The following is an 18662-nucleotide window of genomic DNA, read 5'->3' as shown; positions in this document are numbered from 1 at the left end:
GCAATTCTCTTTTCTTTCTCTCTCTCTCGTAGCCGAGCCTGCTCCCATGGCACTGCTGTAGGAAGTGATTAACTCTTCTTACCGCGTTTTGACAAAAACACACAATTTCAAAGACACACGCTCGCACAAACATACACGTTTACCCACACCCATAACTTGAACACAGTTTGAAAGTGTGTTTGAAAATGCTCTCATTACTTCAAGACTTCAAAGCAAGAAACTCTTTGGCAACACAGCTCAAACCGACTCATTATTGACCCTACACTTCTCTCTTCTTCCCAGACCCACAAACTCCAGTGTGCTTATTTTTGAACTACAAAAAAAAAGGTATGAATTCACCTCACTTTTACTCACTCTTTCTTTCGCCTGTGTCTTTCTCAGTACTTTGCTTTTGCTCACAAACACTGTGCAGAGACATCCTACTCCACTCTCATATAAACTATATGCTAATCCATGTTTGGATTGGAGGCTAACAGGATTTCTGCTGCACCTAACACCCATGACCTAATATGTCACACAGGGATACTTGCAATAAAGTTACTTATTCTGAGTTCTGCACTCTGGTGATAAAGTCAGTAGGCATCGTCTAACACAACAATTTCCACAGTTACAAAATTAGACTGCTTTGTCAGGAGCCAGGCAATTTATGAAGTAAACAGTGAGGTATGGTGTCTATCGCTCTTTTAGAGTGACTGTAAACAGAATAATACAGGAGCTTGACTAACCAAACCATCTAAAAGTACAGGTTACAGGTTTGAAACTGGTTTGTTGCATTTAATCAAAGTTGATTAAATGCAACATTTTAACTGTATTAGACGACGCTGATCAGTCCCAGATTAGAAGAGTTAAGACGGGATAAAACTGGAGATTATAAATCAGGACAAAGCACAGATGATGCCTTTTTAATATTTTATACTTGCCTTTTAAGATTGTTTCCTCGCCCGTTTAATCAACCACATTAATTAAGTTAAGTCTCCTTATTAAATCTGTGTGAAAAAAACAAAACAAAATGAAACAAACAACTAGAGGAGCCAAGATGGTTGGGGATTAAAAAGAAAAAAAAACTGTAGCAACCTTTGTTGGATCTGAGCGCTGCGTAAAGCTACTGCCCTTCATTTCTGATCATCGGAGTGTTATGCCATCCAGTCGACTGTAATGATATCCAGTGGCAATGATTACAGAAGTGTGAAGCAGATGAGGCTCCAATGGGCCACATGGGGATACTGCTCTGTGTAATACTGAGGGCTGAGAGGATGACGAATGAAGAGAGCGACACAGTTGTCAGGATGAAGCAAGAACACACTGATGCCATGGGGCAGCCTGTCCTGAAGTTACTTGTGCAACAACAAGATGTCTTAAGACCCCAACCCTCGGAAAGGGAGTCCATGACAAAACAATCAAAGAAGCGAGTTGCAGGGTTGCATACTGGGTCATATTCAGCACTGTACAGAAGTCTTGAGCTACACCTTATTTCTTTATATCTTCCTTCCATTAGTACATTTTTTAAAGCGGTTCTGAGCAATAGTTCAATAGGCTGCTTGAAGGTCTGTCAAAGTTTTTCTTTGGATTGGCTTCTTTTTCCACTCACATTCAGTCCAGTTTTTGTACCTGACCTTTCCTAGAGTAATGTGCTTTTTTTTAAATTTACTGAACCACTTAACACTGACCTAAGAATCATTCAAGCATAAACTGAAAATCAATAGCAACAGATTTTTGAAATGTTGGTTCAAATCGTCATCATTTTCTACGGAGGAATTAAGGAGAGAGTGAGTGTCTACGGCCGTTTGTAACACATGGTGGAGGGCCTGTCATGGTTTGGGGCTGAATCTCAGACAGCGGTGTTGGAGATCTTATCAAAAGTGATGGAATTATAAACAAACAAAAGGTCAGATTTTGATCTACCATGCAATACCAGCTGGTAAGCATCTGATTAGCAGTGGCTTCATTTTTCAGCATGACAGTGATTCCAAACGGTTCCAGTAAAGGAAAAACATGCAGGATTTAAAAAACAGAAAACAAAACAAAACCACACACACAGTGGAACATTATCATCCTAAGAGCCTGAACCACAAGATTACTGAAGGAATGTGAAGGCCCTTCAGGAGGTCTGGAGAACTATTCTTAAGACAATTTAAAGAAATTACATGAAAGCTGCCTAAGAGAGTTCATGCTGTGTTGAAGAATTAGGGTAGTCATACAAAATTTCAGCTTTAAAGTTCATTAGAACTGTTCAAACTCTGTTGTTACCTTATATGATGTATCCTACAATGTATCTATCGTTGTGGAGGACTATAAATACCTTGGAGTACACATTGACAATAAACTGGACTGGGCTAAAAACATCACAGCACTTTACAGCAAGGGCCAGAGTCGTCTCTATTTTTTGAGGCGACTGAGGTCCTTCAACATCTGCCAGAAAATGCTCTGGCTTTTCTATGATTCTGTGGTGGCCAGTGCGATCCTCTATGCTGTTGTATGCTGGGGGAGCAGGCTGAGGGTCGCAAATGCCAACAGACTCGATAAACTGATCTGTAAGGTCAGTAATGTTGTGGGGATGGAGGTGGTGTCGGAGAGGCGGATGTTGTCCAAGATAAAGACAATGTTGGATAACACCTCCCACCCACTCCATGACATGCTGGTCAGTCACAGGAGCACGTTCAGTGAGAGACTGAGAGTACCGAAAAGCATCACTGAACGACACAGGAAATCATTCCTGCCTGTACAGCTCCTCCATCTAACACACTGTTTACTGCAACAGCTACACCCTTCTTGCACATGCTCTTCCTTTTTCAGCTATTTATTAATAAGTGACTTTTATGTATATATTTGCATGTATATCTTGTGCTATTCTTAGTTAGTGTATTGTCTGTCTTTGTTAATGTTTGTTTATAATGGAGCACTGTAATGAAAAATAATTTCCCCTAGGGATCAATAAAGTATTCTGATTCTGATTCATGTATGTTTGCATATTTCAGGACTTTCACATTCGGTGAGATTTTTAACAGGTTCTAATCCACCGGTAAAATAATTTTTATCATATATATTCATATGTAAAACATATATGTGGTTAATGCGTAAAAACTGAACCCAGGACTGTATAAAATCTAACTCCTACTGATGCAAATGATGTGCAGCACTTTAATAACCCTGCCAACCCCCAAAAAGCCTTTACCATATAAACATAGGTAAGTATTTACGTATGAAATGGAAGAAAACATACATTTGCCTTCAGCAGCTGAAATACATCATCTGCTTCATTCTTTTCTTTTTGCAAAAGATGAAAAAGACGCATTCAAAGCCAAGGACACCTCCGTGGAATGAGTAACTTAAAATTTCTCACAGTGAACTGAAACTCGCTGATTACGCCTCTAAAGCTTTATTGTGCTCAATGGCAGATAACCTTGGTGGCAGATATCCACTCAACAACACTCATTACTGACAAGTGAAAGGAACAGAACATCTGTTATTACTTTTAATCAAGTTTCAAGAGTGTGCTGGACTTTTCCATTTCAAACAAAAAAAGCTAGAGAAGGAGATAGTGGGTTTTAATCGCATTTGTCGCAAACAAAACTCTGTACCTTCAAGAGTTACACAAACAGAACAATAATCAAATTTTCCTTTTTCTTCATTTGAGCTGCAAATTAACTGCTGCACTAACGGCATTAACACCATTCAGCGCGCAAGATGATCTAAATGACATTGATGTTGTGTGTGTTTGTGTGTGAGTGTGTAGCTTCAAAGAACACAAACAAAAACACACTAGACTAGAGTCTAACAGAAAATATCCTTTTGTTCTGTATAAATGCTGTTGCTCAGTTGTGTCGGAGTCCAGCTGAAAATCCTATCATTTTTTGGGACGTATCTACCTGAAAGGGAATTCACACAGACTAACGCACGCAGATATGAACACCCCACAAAAAAGCTGACTAATCATGAGCCAACTTCCTCTGCAAAAACATTTCCCGAGGGATCCACACACTTCAGCACTTGGCTACACAAATACATGCACACGTAAAATCTTTACATTTATAAAGAGACACCTACAGCGTCACACTCCTAAAGACAAACATGCAAAGACCAAGACAAACATTGTTGAATAAATATGGCAACCTTGAGTCTGTTTAGAAGGACAGCTACTTTGCTCAATTACCTACAAAATACCTTTAATCTTATCCATGTGCAAGTCCATTATCTGTAAGTCACATTGGTGCACTGACAGAGTCAAGCTTCTGAATACAACCAGCACACAATTAATATAGTCTCCACTTAGACTGATTATTAAACCAAAGAGAAAAACAAAACAATATGAAGTCACGTAGAATTGATTTCTTAAGTCTCTGGGAGTGTATTAGAGAAACAAACAAACACATTTCAATATATGGTTTTTGGATAACGATCCCGTCATTCATAATTTAAAACTATGAGCAATTTGGACGTACATAACTCACAGCATTAGGACATTAACAGTCCTCGGTGTCAACAAAAAAGTAAATAGCCACAATGACTTTTTGCGTGTCAGTTCGTGGGAATGTTCATTAACATGTTGGCCCAAAACTCCCTGGATAAGTATAAGTATTACCATCCTGGAAAAGACTATTTCCCAAAGCATAACACACACACCACTAGATCTCCTCACTGTAGTGATCAAGAGTTCGGGTTTATTAAAATTTGTTCCCTGTTACGAATAAATCTTTTGCAATTATTAACTAAACAAACAGCTGACTGACAGTGGTCACTTATGGGGAGCATTGGCAATATATGGTTGGATATAGGACCAGGCTAAGCTTAGAACAGGAGAGCGACACTCTATGTCTGCAAGACAAGTGTTCAGGATGAGGGCTGAGATGGTGCAGCTGTGCAAGAAGTTAAATGGCTATTATCGGCAAAACTCTGCTTCTGTCTGAAAAGAATTGAGACAGATCACAAGCTGCAAGCTTAAAGCCTCACATTCCACTAACAGCTTGCACCCAGCCGAAGACCTGAATGATGGGACGTGCCTGACACATTCCCCTCTAAACCATCCATCAGCGCTAGCCCACCAGCTCTACCTTTCCCACTAAAACAGGTCGTGGGCCTCTCCACAGCTGCCTACCACACAGCAGTCCTCTCCTCCCCTAACACATGCTTGTCTCTTTCCTGGAGAGAAAGAGACATCTTTTCCTGGAGAGAGATGTTAACAGACTCTTCAAGAGACAAACCCCCACAAAGCAGCTGGGCCCGACTCCATGTCTCCATCCAACTTAAAGAGGTCTTTATACCTTACTAGAGACAATTCATGTGTCAACCTGTTTCAAGGCCTGCACAATTGTTCCCCCCCCAAAAAAACAAACAAACAAACCGAACAAACAAACAAAACAAAACAAAAAACAGAGACCACGGGACATGATGACTACCAACCCATTAAAATACAATGTGACCCTACACTTCATTGTTCAGCACCTTCACCCGGTGAATCCACGCCAGGGTCCTGTCCGTGGAGTTCAGCTCAGTTTTTAATTACCATCATCCTGCTCCACTGCATAACAAGCTGTCCCTGCTGAGTGTGCCTGACACCACAGAGCACATGAAGCTGGGAAAACACAGATCATCACAGGTTCCTCCTAAGGTGGCGTTCTTTCCTCTCTACTAGTGATGTGAGCACCAGAATTAATGTGTGGGTGGGAATCTAAACATTACCATTTTGATTAAAAGCAGATGGGTTGAAGGTGACTGAAATATTACAGCACTAATGAGAAAAATAATAAAGATTAATGATGATAATAATAATGATTCTCTTTATTGTTGTCAGGCACAAATTAGCAGAATAAGTTGTCACTGTGCCAATTCTGGGGTCCATTTGTATTTATTTAAAGCATGCCTGCTTAATGCTACAAAATTGTTTCACATAACTCACATGTAACTGACTAAATTGAAAATAACTAGTTTCCTTGTTTGGCTAGCTGGGAGATGATTAATGGGATGCAGGTAATGCATCACTACCCTCTGCTCTACACAGCTGCACCTTTACAACTGCAGGGTCACCAGTCTGCTCCTGAATGCTAAAGCTCGTGAAGTTTGAAGATGACCTGGTGTAGAGCTCAGTGCTCATCATGGACATAGTTGCAGATTTCAAGAACTTCCCAACTGTCCCCATCATTCTGCATGAATCCACAGTTGTCCCCCAGCTTCCTGGGACCATCGCCACCCAGGGATTTATGAAGAGCTAAAGATCAGCTCCCTGTCACGCTCTCAGATTTAATTCATGCAACAACAGAAGAAGTTTAACCTGCTGGAAAAAAATGTCTACAGAATAAGTCCAAGACCATTTTTCACCTCCTTTGGCACCACAACATTGCCAATACCAAGGACAAAGGCAGACTCCAGTGCATCGTTCTGCTTAGAAGGTAATTAGGTGGAATCTGTCATCGCTTCGGGACCTGCACACTTTCAGGACCGCAAGGCAGATGGGAAAGATCAGGGCTGATCCACCCCACCATGGATGCAAATGTTTCTCCTCTGCCTAAATAACTTTTTTCTTTCTGCACCTGGTCCCCCTCCTCTCTCATACACACCTGCACACCTATAATAACACACATTTCTTCTAGACTTAAATCCTTGCACTCTGCACGGTTTCTTACACTTAACACTGTGAACATTTGCACATTTCATTTTTTTGTGCATCCTATTGCATCCACTGCAATATTTTAAATAAATATTAACAGTATGCTTGAACAATGTCAAATCAGCTAACTCCACAAATACATTATTTTGTCTGTACTTGCTGTACTTCTATGATAACAGGATATAAGGTTATCTAAAGTATACTTTACTTTTCTGTAAATCATGAACACACCACAAAAGCACCTGTACTTATTCTCAATGACACCTACCTTCTTGTAGAGAGAGCGCAGGTCTCTGTACTGCCACATACTGCTGAGGACTTGAGAAGCTGCCTTTACCACCTTTGCTGAGTGTCTGCATAGAGACAGAGAGAGAAGGATTATTTCAAATTGACTTCACATCATAGTCATGCTGTCCCTTATTTTTTACCAGCTGCACAAAAAGTGTGCAGGCCAGGAGCACTTGTGAAAGCTTTAAGAATAAGAACGCCATTGCTCTTTTCAACAGAGAAAAAGTTTCATTGCACGCAAACAGTTTTCAGATGAGTTTGAAATGACCCACTCTACCATGCTAATGGTCCCACCTCTGCCACTCAGATGACAAATGACTCTAGTCAGAGTCAGTTCATAAGGCCTGCCCTCCTAATGGCTCCAGCGGGAAGCAGAAGGATGTTCATTTTCAATTTGCCCAAAACAAAAATCGTTGTCAAAACAAGCTTCACTCTGAGTTTTACAATTTCACACTAAAAAGAGCAAGAAGAGTTTGGACGACTGAACAATGTAGTAATGGTATCACCAGTAAACCACTGCATTAGCATTAGTTACACATGACTACAGTGATTCCCAGGAAACAGCTTGCAGAACCTCGATGTTAGATCATGAAAAAAATATTTAAATTCCAGTGGTTTTTTTGTTTTGTTTTTTTTACAGCAAAGAGTCTTCAGCGAACGCTGGGAGTACTGGTATTTAAACAGCATCGTAAAATGATTTTGATCATTACTAGATTATGATTACACAGCCGACATTTTGACATGTAAGAGCAGGAAAAGCACAGGTTTATTAAAAGTCGCTGCAAGATGCAACATGCAAATCTTCAGAAAATGAAAATGAAATTTGGGGACTGCAAAAATCATGTTGCTATTTGTTTGACATGTTGGTTTTAACCCAGCATTTATCGACGTTTTTGGAATAGTTGGGAGTTGTTTCTGTTTATAAACAGCCATTAAGTGCTTCTTACAGTTGTAGTGTAAGGGGTATTTTCCCAATCCAGTGTGTAATTGTATGATTGGTACTGCTGATAATTAACATTTATTCTCAGCTTACCTTCCCCAGGAAAATAAAGATATGTTGGCTATTAGCAGATAACTACACTCACCATGAAATTTGCATTTGTGGAGGTTTCTTTCAGTACCTCATCCCTCTTGGGAATGGTGCCCTTGAGCACAGTTCCCTAAACAGGCCGAGTCCCTTACCATAACAATAAATCATCCTTTGACCTCCGTCTGATAACGTTCTGGTGTCATAGCAACTCCTGACCTACTGGTTGCCATAGCAGCTACGCAGAACACCCTGCCCAGTCTCCCATGGAAATATATATTGGCTGCATCTTGCTTGTTGTTCTCCAGCTGTCTTTTTTGCAGATGAAGGGTGATAGGGAAGGCGGACGCAGTTATGTATGAATGATGGATGTGTAGCTACATTAAGGCGCTGGTTGTTAATGACAACCTAAATTGAATCATGACTGAATGATGTTGTGACAGGTAACAATAAAATACTGAGGCCTTCTTGGATTTAAGCTACTTGTTATTAAGATCTAGTTGTGTTAACCTGAGGAAAAAAATGAATGCAGAGCAATCTAAATCTTTTACTTTTGCATGTTTTGATGACAGTATTCAAATTTTAGATATTAATATTAACATTAGAACAAATCAAACAATGTACCATGTTATAGAAAAAAATATTTACAGTATTGTTTTCTTCCATGTGATAAACCATTTCAAGAAAACTACTGTAATGCATTTTAAATCAAGCATCTACCAAAGGATGAAGTATTAATGGTAGTATTTGTCATATACTGTTTTCTTTGAACAGTCTACCTTGCATAATTCAGTTAGTTTTCACTTTTTGGTTATTCTCCTTTCTTGTGATTGAAGAAAAACTGTGTTTTGCCAGTGTCTAAATCCCGAGATGTCTAAAGCACAGCATCATCTTCTGCCAAAGGTTCGAAAGATTCACTTCTGTGGTGGAAGAAGCAGAGGCAGAAGAGTCTTTAACCTCCTGAGATCCTTAGTTTTGATATGGGGACATTACATTTGGGCTTTTCTGCAATTCACATGTCATTCTGCTCAATACAGTCTATTGAACAGAGGCGGTGGTTTACAACACCAACTGTCTGCCATCTATAATCCAGTTTTGAGTTCCCTCCCCAGACGCCTTAACGCCCACTCACATCCTGGGCCATCTGACCTCAGGAAATCGCATGATAAGGTGGGGCCAGGTTTCACAATGAGCTCACCCGAAACCCTGGCTGATTGGGACCCACACCCATTTTCACACCTTGGCTCATGTGATTAGGTAGAGGATCATCAGGGGGTCCTTTTGTCCCTCTGTGGGGGGAAACTCCCACTAGGTTATATCTGGGACTCTCCACCATTTGACCTTAGAACTGAAGAAGCTTCTCGGATGAGAGGTGAAACGTCTTCAAGCAACTTAAAGAAGTCCAGACGCTTTTCTTTGCAAGCTCCTTTGATGCATAAAGTTAAAAGATTAAAACTTACTGATTACGTTACTGATTACTTTTTTCAAGTAACTTTACCAACACTGGTGTGGAGCCAAGATGGCCGCCATCTGCAGAGAATCATTTGTTTCCTTTGTCATTCAAGTGGCTACATCTGTGTCTAGAAGAAGAGGAGTAAGAAGGGGTGAGCTGCCATTTGTTTTTTCCTGCTTTGCTAAACTAGAGAGGTAAGCCCATTGTTTTTCATTTGTTACTTTCAGGCAGGTCATCTGAGTTTGTGTTGATGCTTAGTTCTGTTTGTTTGTTGTTTTGGCCTTAGTTCATCCTGAGGATTTTATACTCCTGAACTTTTGAATTTGTTGAATAAAAAATACAGCATTGTTTTTTTTTTCATAGAGAAGTTGTTCCCCCAGGGTGCTTGCGTCTCAGGGAAATGGATGCCTTTTTCATGTCATGTCCAGGCCTCTTACACGGGACTTCAGTACATTAAAGAATGCTGTAAACTAAACCTATCCCCCCGATGTCAGGACATCATTTCCATTCAAGTATTTATCATTTTAGTTTATTTATTTATTATTGTTATATGTATTCTGTTCAGAAATCTTTGCTATTTATCAGGTTCAACTAATCCCAAACAGCTAAGAGAAATTTAAACAGGTGCTCAGGTTTTAGATTAAGGACGTTTTTATAAAGACATTTTATACAATAAGTCCCATATTGTCCTTTAGATAATAGTGTATCTAAAGTGCTGTAGAAGATGTGGTATTTTAGCATTTCATGATGCAGATCTTATAGTGTAAAATAAACCGGTGTTTACTGCTAAGCGGTTTTTGGTAGAAGTAAATTTTCATTTTTAAAATTTAGTAGTTACTCACTTGTCTCCTTTGCTGCGGGCAATGCCAATGAGTTTTTCGATGCCACCGGCATCACGTAGAGCTTTTGCGTTTTCCATGTTTTTGGTGATGACTTCATGCAGTGCGCAACAGATGGCAGTCACTGTGTCATCTGACATGGCCTTGCTGGGAGGGCCTGTGGTTCCAGAGGTCCCACTGCTGGTTGCATTATTGTTGCTGCTGCTGCTGCCTGGTAACCGATGGATCAAATCTCTCATTGCATATTTACCTGGAGAAAATGAAAGAAAGGAACAGGAATCCTTATTAACTTTTAATCTTCACACAGTTTTGTTCGAAGCAAGTCTGAGTGACAGTCACTGGATTTTGTGGACAACATTTTTTTTAAGTTAATATCACATGCAACTACTTAATAGATAAAAAAAAAAAACTCCATAAAACTTCAGCTTGAGAGGGCACATTGCAAATCCTCTGATGCATACACTAATTTCAGGACTGCTGAAATTCCAATAAAAGGGGCGACTTTTGGTATTTTGGGGAAAAGGCTGGCATATTAAAAAACTGACATTCAAAGAACTGGTGAGATCGAAGCTACAGAAAGAGGGTGTAATTAAGAAGTACAGGAGATGTCAGATAGGAAGCACATGAATTATGAGAAAGTGAAACAGATGGGGATGAAAGTATTTAAAATCTAGGCTGCCAACAATACTTGTAATTTAAGCTCACCCACAGAGGAAGTCAGTAACGTTCTTGTGCAAGTTAGCTCAAAGAGACTTGAGAAGTGATATAGCTACTTTCAGCTGCTTCCTTATTCACAAGGGGTTGCACAGCATGTATCTGCCCATGTTTGATTTGGCAGAGTCTTTACACTGGATGCCTTACTTAACACAACCCCAAAGAGATTTGTGTCTCCTACTGGAATCAAACCTTGGATCTTTTATACAACGGAGACACTCGAGAGGTGAATGAATGAAATCGTTTAAATGAGAAATGTTCGATGACGTGCATTCAAATGTCGATAATAATTCCTGAATCTTCCATTCAGAAAGTCACCGCGGAGCGAAATATTAACATGACTGTGGACAATATCACAGCCAATATCAGAGATCCAAAGTTATCAGAGCAAATACGTGATGAGGACGAGAAGCTGAGGGATTGAACAGATGAGGAGTGATTGTGCTGACTAAGGTGGTGGTGGGCATGAATCAAACATGAGCAGTAGTCAAAAAGTAGGAAACGCACTGACCATCACAAAACCCATCAGTAACGCCTGAGTCAGGCTGAACCCCTGAGACATACCCCACAGGTCATGTTTCATGTAAAGAACAATCAACGTGGACACAGGGGTGAATACTGAATAATGAACAAGATGAAATGTGGTTAATTTTTAACAAAGTCAACCATCAGAAAGACGAGGATTAGCCTTTGGCTCCACAGCACTCACAAAGAGGTGCACTTCAATCAAGTGACCATCTTCACACGGATGACTCAGTGCGTACCTCCTATATGACGTGTTTTGCTGGAAGCGACAATGCGCACCACTTTCTTTGTATACAAGGTTCGATAATGAACGGCTCCCCGACGTGACTCATGCATCCTTTTAAAATTCATAAAAGTGCATGTCTCCCACTGGTGCTGGATCAGATGAAAACAGTAAGTGCTACTGTTAGTGCGTAACTCAACTGTTGAATCATCTTCAAGTGCGCCATTACATCCTCTCTGGCAGCAGAGGAAACTCAGGCCAAAATACTCAATTTGCAATAAAGTGCTTTTGGATTTGACCAAGTGGTTTTTGTTTTGGGAAAAAAAGCTTCTAAACAACTGATTTTAAGTAAAGCTACAGTATAAAGCTACTAAATACTCAGTACTTTGTATCAGAGGTCCAGTGTTTTGCAGATCTGTGGTTCTGTTTTGAATTTATTAAATTTCACTGTAAAAAAGATGAAAAATTATAACAGCAAAGAGATTGGTTTCTTCAGTTGTGGAATTAAGTTAGAGCAAAGTCTGAACCTAACATCTTTTTCTCATCTCCCGTCTTTTCTTTATTTGCTATTTATCAAACATTCTTCCACATTACACTGAATGATTTCCCCAGACCAATGCATCACAGTGATATCCACGCAGGCCCTACAGCCTCACGGTAAATCCCTCACTCATATTATGTCTAACAAGGCGTCGAGATCTGGGAAGGATTGAAACACCAAAGCAACACGGACAAAAGAGAGATCCTAGAATAACGTAGCACAGGATATTGTAAGGGAGCAGTCACGTGCAAAAAGAGTAATGATGATTTTACACAACAAGTATTTCCATCACACACTTCTGATTTCACAAAGGCAGCGAATGACGATGCTTAAAATACACACAGAGCTGGGTGGGTGGGGCTCAGGTGGTAGAGTTGGTTCTCTGCAGTCAGGACGTTGGTGGATTGAACCCCGGCTTCTTCTGTCCATGTATCAAAGTATCCTTGAGCAAGGCACTGAACCCTGAGACGCATCGACTGAATTGTGAGTGTGTGTCAGCTAAAAGTACTTTAGTGTGGATAAAAGTGAGTAGAAAGGCATTATATAAGCACCTGTTTATTTAATATTCTCACTCTCTTTCTCTTACACACACACACACACACGCACACACAAACACACACACACAGATCCATCTGTACGCATAGAGTTGAGAGTTAATTGGCCAAGTGTTATCACAGGCCGGCAGGCTGAACCGAGGTTAAGTGGTCACTGTCTTTTGGCTGTGGAGACACAGTTAAGCTACATTCCAAGATGAAGACTCATTATTTGACTGACTTGAATCACTCAGACTAATTCTTGACTGATTTGCTTGCTGATGATTGATTAATTTGCTGGCGAATTGCTTTATTTAATGATCTGACTAAATTCTGAGTGAGTGACTCAATTATTTACTGCCTGACTGCATGACTTATTTACTCACTGTCTGACAGACAGATAATTTACTCCTTGAGTGACTGACTGTATGATAAAGTTAGTGACTAATTTATCAAGTGACTGACTGCAGGTAATAACAGTAATGACAAAATGAGAGCATATCTGAGTCTATTAATCTAAATATCTTCTGCCTATAGACAGAAGTGCTGATAAGATGCCATCAGCATGTGCCTAAATATGCTTGCATATTCTGAGCGTGCACCTGCTTGTGTGCATGTTTGCATACACAGGTGTGTTCTTCTTAGTCTCACCAAAACTGCATTCATGACCACGTGTGAGTGAGCAGATTATAAGGAATGAGAGAGGGAAAGAGGTTGTAAGAGGAAGGGTAGAAGATGGAGACAATCAGAAGTAATGTCTCAAGGACATAGAAACTCATGAAAGAAAGCAAATGTTTTTGCTTACATATTCATTGCGCTGAGACGGATGCAATCCTGAAGAATCAAACGGATGGGTCTTCGTTATTTCCAACCCTTCTAATAACAGTCTTGTTAGAGGAAGAGGCTGCATCCCGATAATCAGTAAGAGCTGAGACAGAAATCCTCCATACACACAAACACACCCAACAAACCAAGACGACACGTACGCGTACAGATAAGCATACACACCAATACGCATCTCATCTCAAACGAGACGACGCTCATTATCTGGCTTTCCGTTTGTTTGCTTCGGTTTTTGACTTCTTTATTCTGTTTTTGTAGGATTTTTCCAAGTTACCTGTTTTGGTGTGAAATATATAAGACATATTATATTTTGAATCCAATTTTTACAAGATAATGTTTTGTCTCTGGGGAGCTTTATTGTGTTTTTATCAGCTCACAGCATTTATCATAAAACAAATATTAATATTGCATGAGGAAATGAATCGCAGAGCCTAAATTAAACCAAAGCTACGCTCAGACGCCACTTTAGCCAAATACAATCTGGCCTTTTTCCTACAGAGACATATGATACCGAGAGCCTTCAAGAAGCTTATTGATGAATTATAGATTAATATAAATGAGAGGGAGTTGCTGCACTTTCCTAATGTCAGTACAAAATTCAACACATTTTATAGCTTAATCTTTTGATGTGCTCATTACCCTGCTGGAGATACCGCTTGTTAAAGCGAAGCTGGAGTTTACTTACTACTAAGTATACAATCCATCTCTCGTAAGTCTAACGTATTTAAACGAGGGATAATTAGAAATGGTTAGAAAGAGTACAGATACAAATGGGTTTAATAACTCACCATATTGTAGTACAAACAACCAGAAGCCAAACTGAATGTCAAAGCCAGAAACTTTATATAGCAATATTTCATGTAATCTCACAGTGATCATAAGTGCACGCACACGGAAGAAATAATCGAGCTGAGGAGAGGATTAAGATGGATTTTTTTTTTTTACGAGTGGGTTGTGACTCATTCTATTTTAAAACCCTAATGTGGCACCTCTACATGCTAGTGTGCAATCTCCCCTCTACTCTTATATCTACTTTCTTTGTCGCTGAAATGTGAGCTAGACCCCGAACATGTCCTCAAGGAGGGAAACAAGCCCTGTGCTGATCACGGCACAGTCTAATAAACCTGTATTACACAACTCCTCCAATATACCTATCTTCACCTGGGAGGCAGAGCTGGTAATGTATTCCTGTGCTGCATTCCCTCATGTGTCGCTAACTCCCGCTGAGCAGGGCATGCTTCATCAGGGCCATAATGGCTGATTTGATTTAAAGAGATCCAATTACCCTCAACAATGGAGCGATTTGATTGTTTACTGACAGAGAAGGGGGAGTGTTATTGAAGTAAAATTGGAGGTAATTGTCTCAGGGAGATGTGGGGAAAGATGAAACTGCCTGATTGGTTGTGGCGTCCGGCTGTCTGAGAATAAAGGATGGTTAATACACGGTTATCAGTGACTGGGTCGGGGTCCCAAAGGTGGGCTGGTGAATGCTTCCTGGTATCAGAAGCTTCTGGCAACATTGTTTTTTTTAACCTCTTCTGTGTTTTCTGAAGTTGTTGTAGGCTGAATAAAAGCTAACGACTCTATGAAAGTTTACCGCTCGAATAAACAAATCAAACATGACTTGTGACGATGATGTTTTCATAAACACGTGAATTTGATGATGGAAAATGAATACACGTTGGGAATACAGTTATATGTGCAACTAAAGAGTTGCTATGGTGCCTCGAATTATTATACAAACAGGCAGTCTAATAAAAACAGGTAACTGCAGTCTAAATAGAAAAAAAAATATAAAGGAAGCCACTATATCTGTGACAGATGTAATTCTTAGGTGCATCTGTGTGATTTGAATCAGTGTCTCAAGGGTGATTTCATCAGCAGTACATCACCTCATTGACAGGGGGTGCCAGATTCAAAGCAACAGGGTGTTGCTTTCTATTTGCAGGGGATATTTCTTTATTGAAAGCATAGAAGTGATGCGGGCAACATCCTTTGATGTCAGACAGTCAGATTTCACATTCAATATGCAGCCATACACCAAGATTACATCAATATTTAAACCCCGAAGACATCTGTAAACATTAATGCTGTCATTCTGAGATGCAAGATGATTATTGGCACAAAATATACTGATTTTCTTACTTAAATCACCAACGGAAACACACACACTCTGGTTAATGGCTTGTTTGGAAAGCACATGAACTGAAGTTTATGTCCACACAGGAGCGGAAACCGCAGTCGCACGCACCCTGCAGCCAAACGATCAAAATCTTCATTAGGCAGAAATAAATATAAATAACCTGAAAGAACTGGCTGATTTCCCCACAGCAATAGGAAGTGTATTAGGGCTGAACGATATATCGCATTTGCGATAATATCGCGACATGATCAAGTGCAATTTTCTAACCGCAAAGGCTGCGATTATACTCTGGACATGTCCAAATTCATGGGCTGCATCCTCCTGAGGCCGCATTTGTAGACCGATTACGTCACAGCGACGCGCCGAAGGCTGTCCAAATTACTACCATATCCCAGAATTCATAGGCGGCCCAGCCAAACTCCAGTTTCCAGCAATGGCGGCCGCTACTAAGTTTTAAAATTACTCATACTAATCTTTCTGGGTCACAAAATAAACTTTTAACATATTTTCAGGCGAGAAAGTAGTTGTGTAAACATCAAATATCTGCTCGGTTTATCAAGATATCCCATATTTGCAAAAGTGCTTCGACGTTTTCAGAGGCGTCTGCTACCCACCAGCTCGACAGCTAGCCGGGAGCTCGAGGGTTACTGATGCGGCCGAGAACGGCACAACTCCCGGCACATCATTTTCAGATCACCGCGGAGTTTCGCTGCTCGGGTTAAACGTAATATATAAGTCACTTAGACAACCTAAAAATGTTATTGTTGGGCTTTTTTCAGTGTTTTGTTTGTTCGTGAGTAAATCGGTTTGGCTGAGATTAAAGTTATTAGATTAGATAAAATAAAACTTTATTAATCCCCCGGGTGGGTTCCTCCTTGGTTTTCACACAGCTGACTAAACGTCAAACAGAAAACTTATTAAACAGAAGTATGAGACAGTCGAGAATTTACACCAGTGTCTGGTTATATTTTAGATAGCAAGAAGCAGACGGCCGAGTTTAATAAACTCCACCGAGACAGCGGTGACGCTAATCAGAACTAGACCGTCCAATTTCACGCCTTTAAACTTTAAAGGCGTGTGTGTGTGTGTTTATACAATTGCTATTATGTTTGCACTTTATGTGTAATGTTACTGACTGCAGAGATCAGTAAGATGTGTGTATTTTTTATTTATTAGTTTTATTTATTTAATATTATTTTTTAATTGAATGACTGTCTAGTAGTTCACAGATGTCGAAAAACTGAGTGTGGTAAAGCCACTGATTTTTTTTTATGTATATTTCTGCAATCTGCACATTGTACTGACTTTCATTTTAATGTTTACACCAGGGTTCCTTGTCAGCACTTTATGCTCAGATGTTTGTAAGCTAAAAATAAACTATTGTGTATGTTCAAATATACTGTTGTGATTGAAGAAGTTAAATAAAAATGTCAGTCATCAATTCATGCATCACCTCATGTCATCATAACAGAGGTCTGTCTTCCAGGAAAGAACAGTTTAAAATTAATGTAATATAGTATTGGCCATACTATATGATGTATTGCTTGTCTTTGTTTAATAATACAGAAGACAAAGACCTTAAAAAATAATCGCATATCGCATCGCAATCGCAATATTGGGGCAAAAAAATCGCAATTAGATTATTTTCCATAATCGTTCAGCCCTAAAGTGTATTCCTTTTAACTTCCAAATAAATAAATAAGCTTCAGAGGAGAGTACAGACATGAAACACAGCAGGTTTAAAAGGTCAGAAATGGAGGTAAATTGGAAAGTGGCATGCTGTTGGTTCCCAGTAATAAACTATTCTGGCTTCCTGCGCTTGGTTTTTCACACCAGTTATATCTCACCCTTTTGTGTCTGTCTTTGATGTCTGCAGTTGACGCGTTTACAGTTTAAATTGTAGAAGAAGAAGAGCATAAGACACGGAAAGCGTTAGACGAGGATAAAGGGAGGAGAGGCAGGGATGTGTGAGGAACCTGTGGCTTTATAACAGGCATTCTGCACACATATAGAAAAATGCTTGCTTGGAGAGACATATAAGACGCACACTCTCCGACATAAACACACTAACACTTACTGAGATCAAAGAATTTCTTTACTTTATTTGGTAGCTAAAGCTCTGCTATAATCTTAGTGATGAACACTGGGAGGTCTCTTCAGAGACATTTTCACGAAGAAAAGCATGAGAGCTTTGAATATGTCTTAAAAAAATACAGAACTGAAGGGTGTTTGTGCACCTCCAAAGATCATGAACCAGATCCTGGAGTAATAAGTTTAAGGCCCTGAAAATCTGCTAATCATCAAACAGTGTTTTCTTTCCCTCTCTTCTATTTGTTGCTTTCCATTTCTATTTCTCTTCTTGACATGCTCCCAGTCTGGCAGAGGACAAAGAATGCCAGTGTGCTGATAAAAGACATGCCAGACCCTCGAACACGAGAGATTCATCCCGAAGGCGACGGAGAAATTTCATAAAGTGCTGCTGCAACAGGGACAGTGTGTGTCAACTTTGTGTGAGTCAGTGTACATGTCCGCACTGTCTTTCAGCCTGCTTTCTTTGCAAAGTTGTTTGTGCTTACCATTGTGCAGTCTGTTGACAGCAGGGATGGAAAAATATGTAAAAATTGGCGTGGGAGAGGAAAACACAAAATGGACATTCTGTGGTGATCTAAAAATATTTTCTTTGGCTGGGAATGCGCAAAGTGGAAGGAAGCATGTAATGTAATTTCCCCTCCCTGCTCGGTGCAATCAGCCAGCCTACAATGACGTCGGTGTCCCGGAACAAAATGTTTAGATTTAAGGCTTAAAACGGGTGAGTTGTCAGTTGTCAACACCTTTCCCCTTTTTTTTTTCTCCTGAAGCTGACCTCGAGCGAATACACACTGACGCCTACACGCACACTTGCAATCGTGCAATTAGTGACATCCCTGTGGCG

The 18662-nt window shown here is 40.0% G+C and overlaps 1 protein-coding gene across 4 annotated transcripts in view; it reads right to left on the bottom strand.

The window, feature by feature from the left end:
• The window catches only part of ctnnd2a (catenin (cadherin-associated protein), delta 2a), a 283916-nt gene that overhangs the window by 32232 nt on the left and 233022 nt on the right, over positions 1 to 18662 (bottom strand). For all 4 annotated transcript variants that reach the window (XM_086305983.1, XM_086305978.1, XM_086305982.1 and 1 more), the window contains exons 20-21: positions 10212 to 10458; positions 6870 to 6954 (exon numbers count right to left, since the gene is read on the bottom strand). In XM_086305983.1, coding sequence (XP_086162109.1) covers positions 6870 to 6954; positions 10212 to 10458 — 332 coding nt within the window. The remainder of the gene's footprint in view (positions 1 to 6869; positions 6955 to 10211; positions 10459 to 18662) is intronic.

Source organism: Aulonocara sp. 'chitande type north' Nkhata Bay, linkage group LG9 (assembly GCF_057382095.1).
Source record: "Aulonocara sp. 'chitande type north' Nkhata Bay isolate Kocher_YH1m ecotype deep benthic linkage group LG9, A_spYH_male_GT1.1, whole genome shotgun sequence".
Lineage (NCBI taxonomy): Eukaryota > Metazoa > Chordata > Actinopteri > Cichliformes > Cichlidae > Aulonocara > Aulonocara sp. 'chitande type north' Nkhata Bay.
This window is presented reverse-complemented; position numbering and strand designations above follow the sequence as displayed.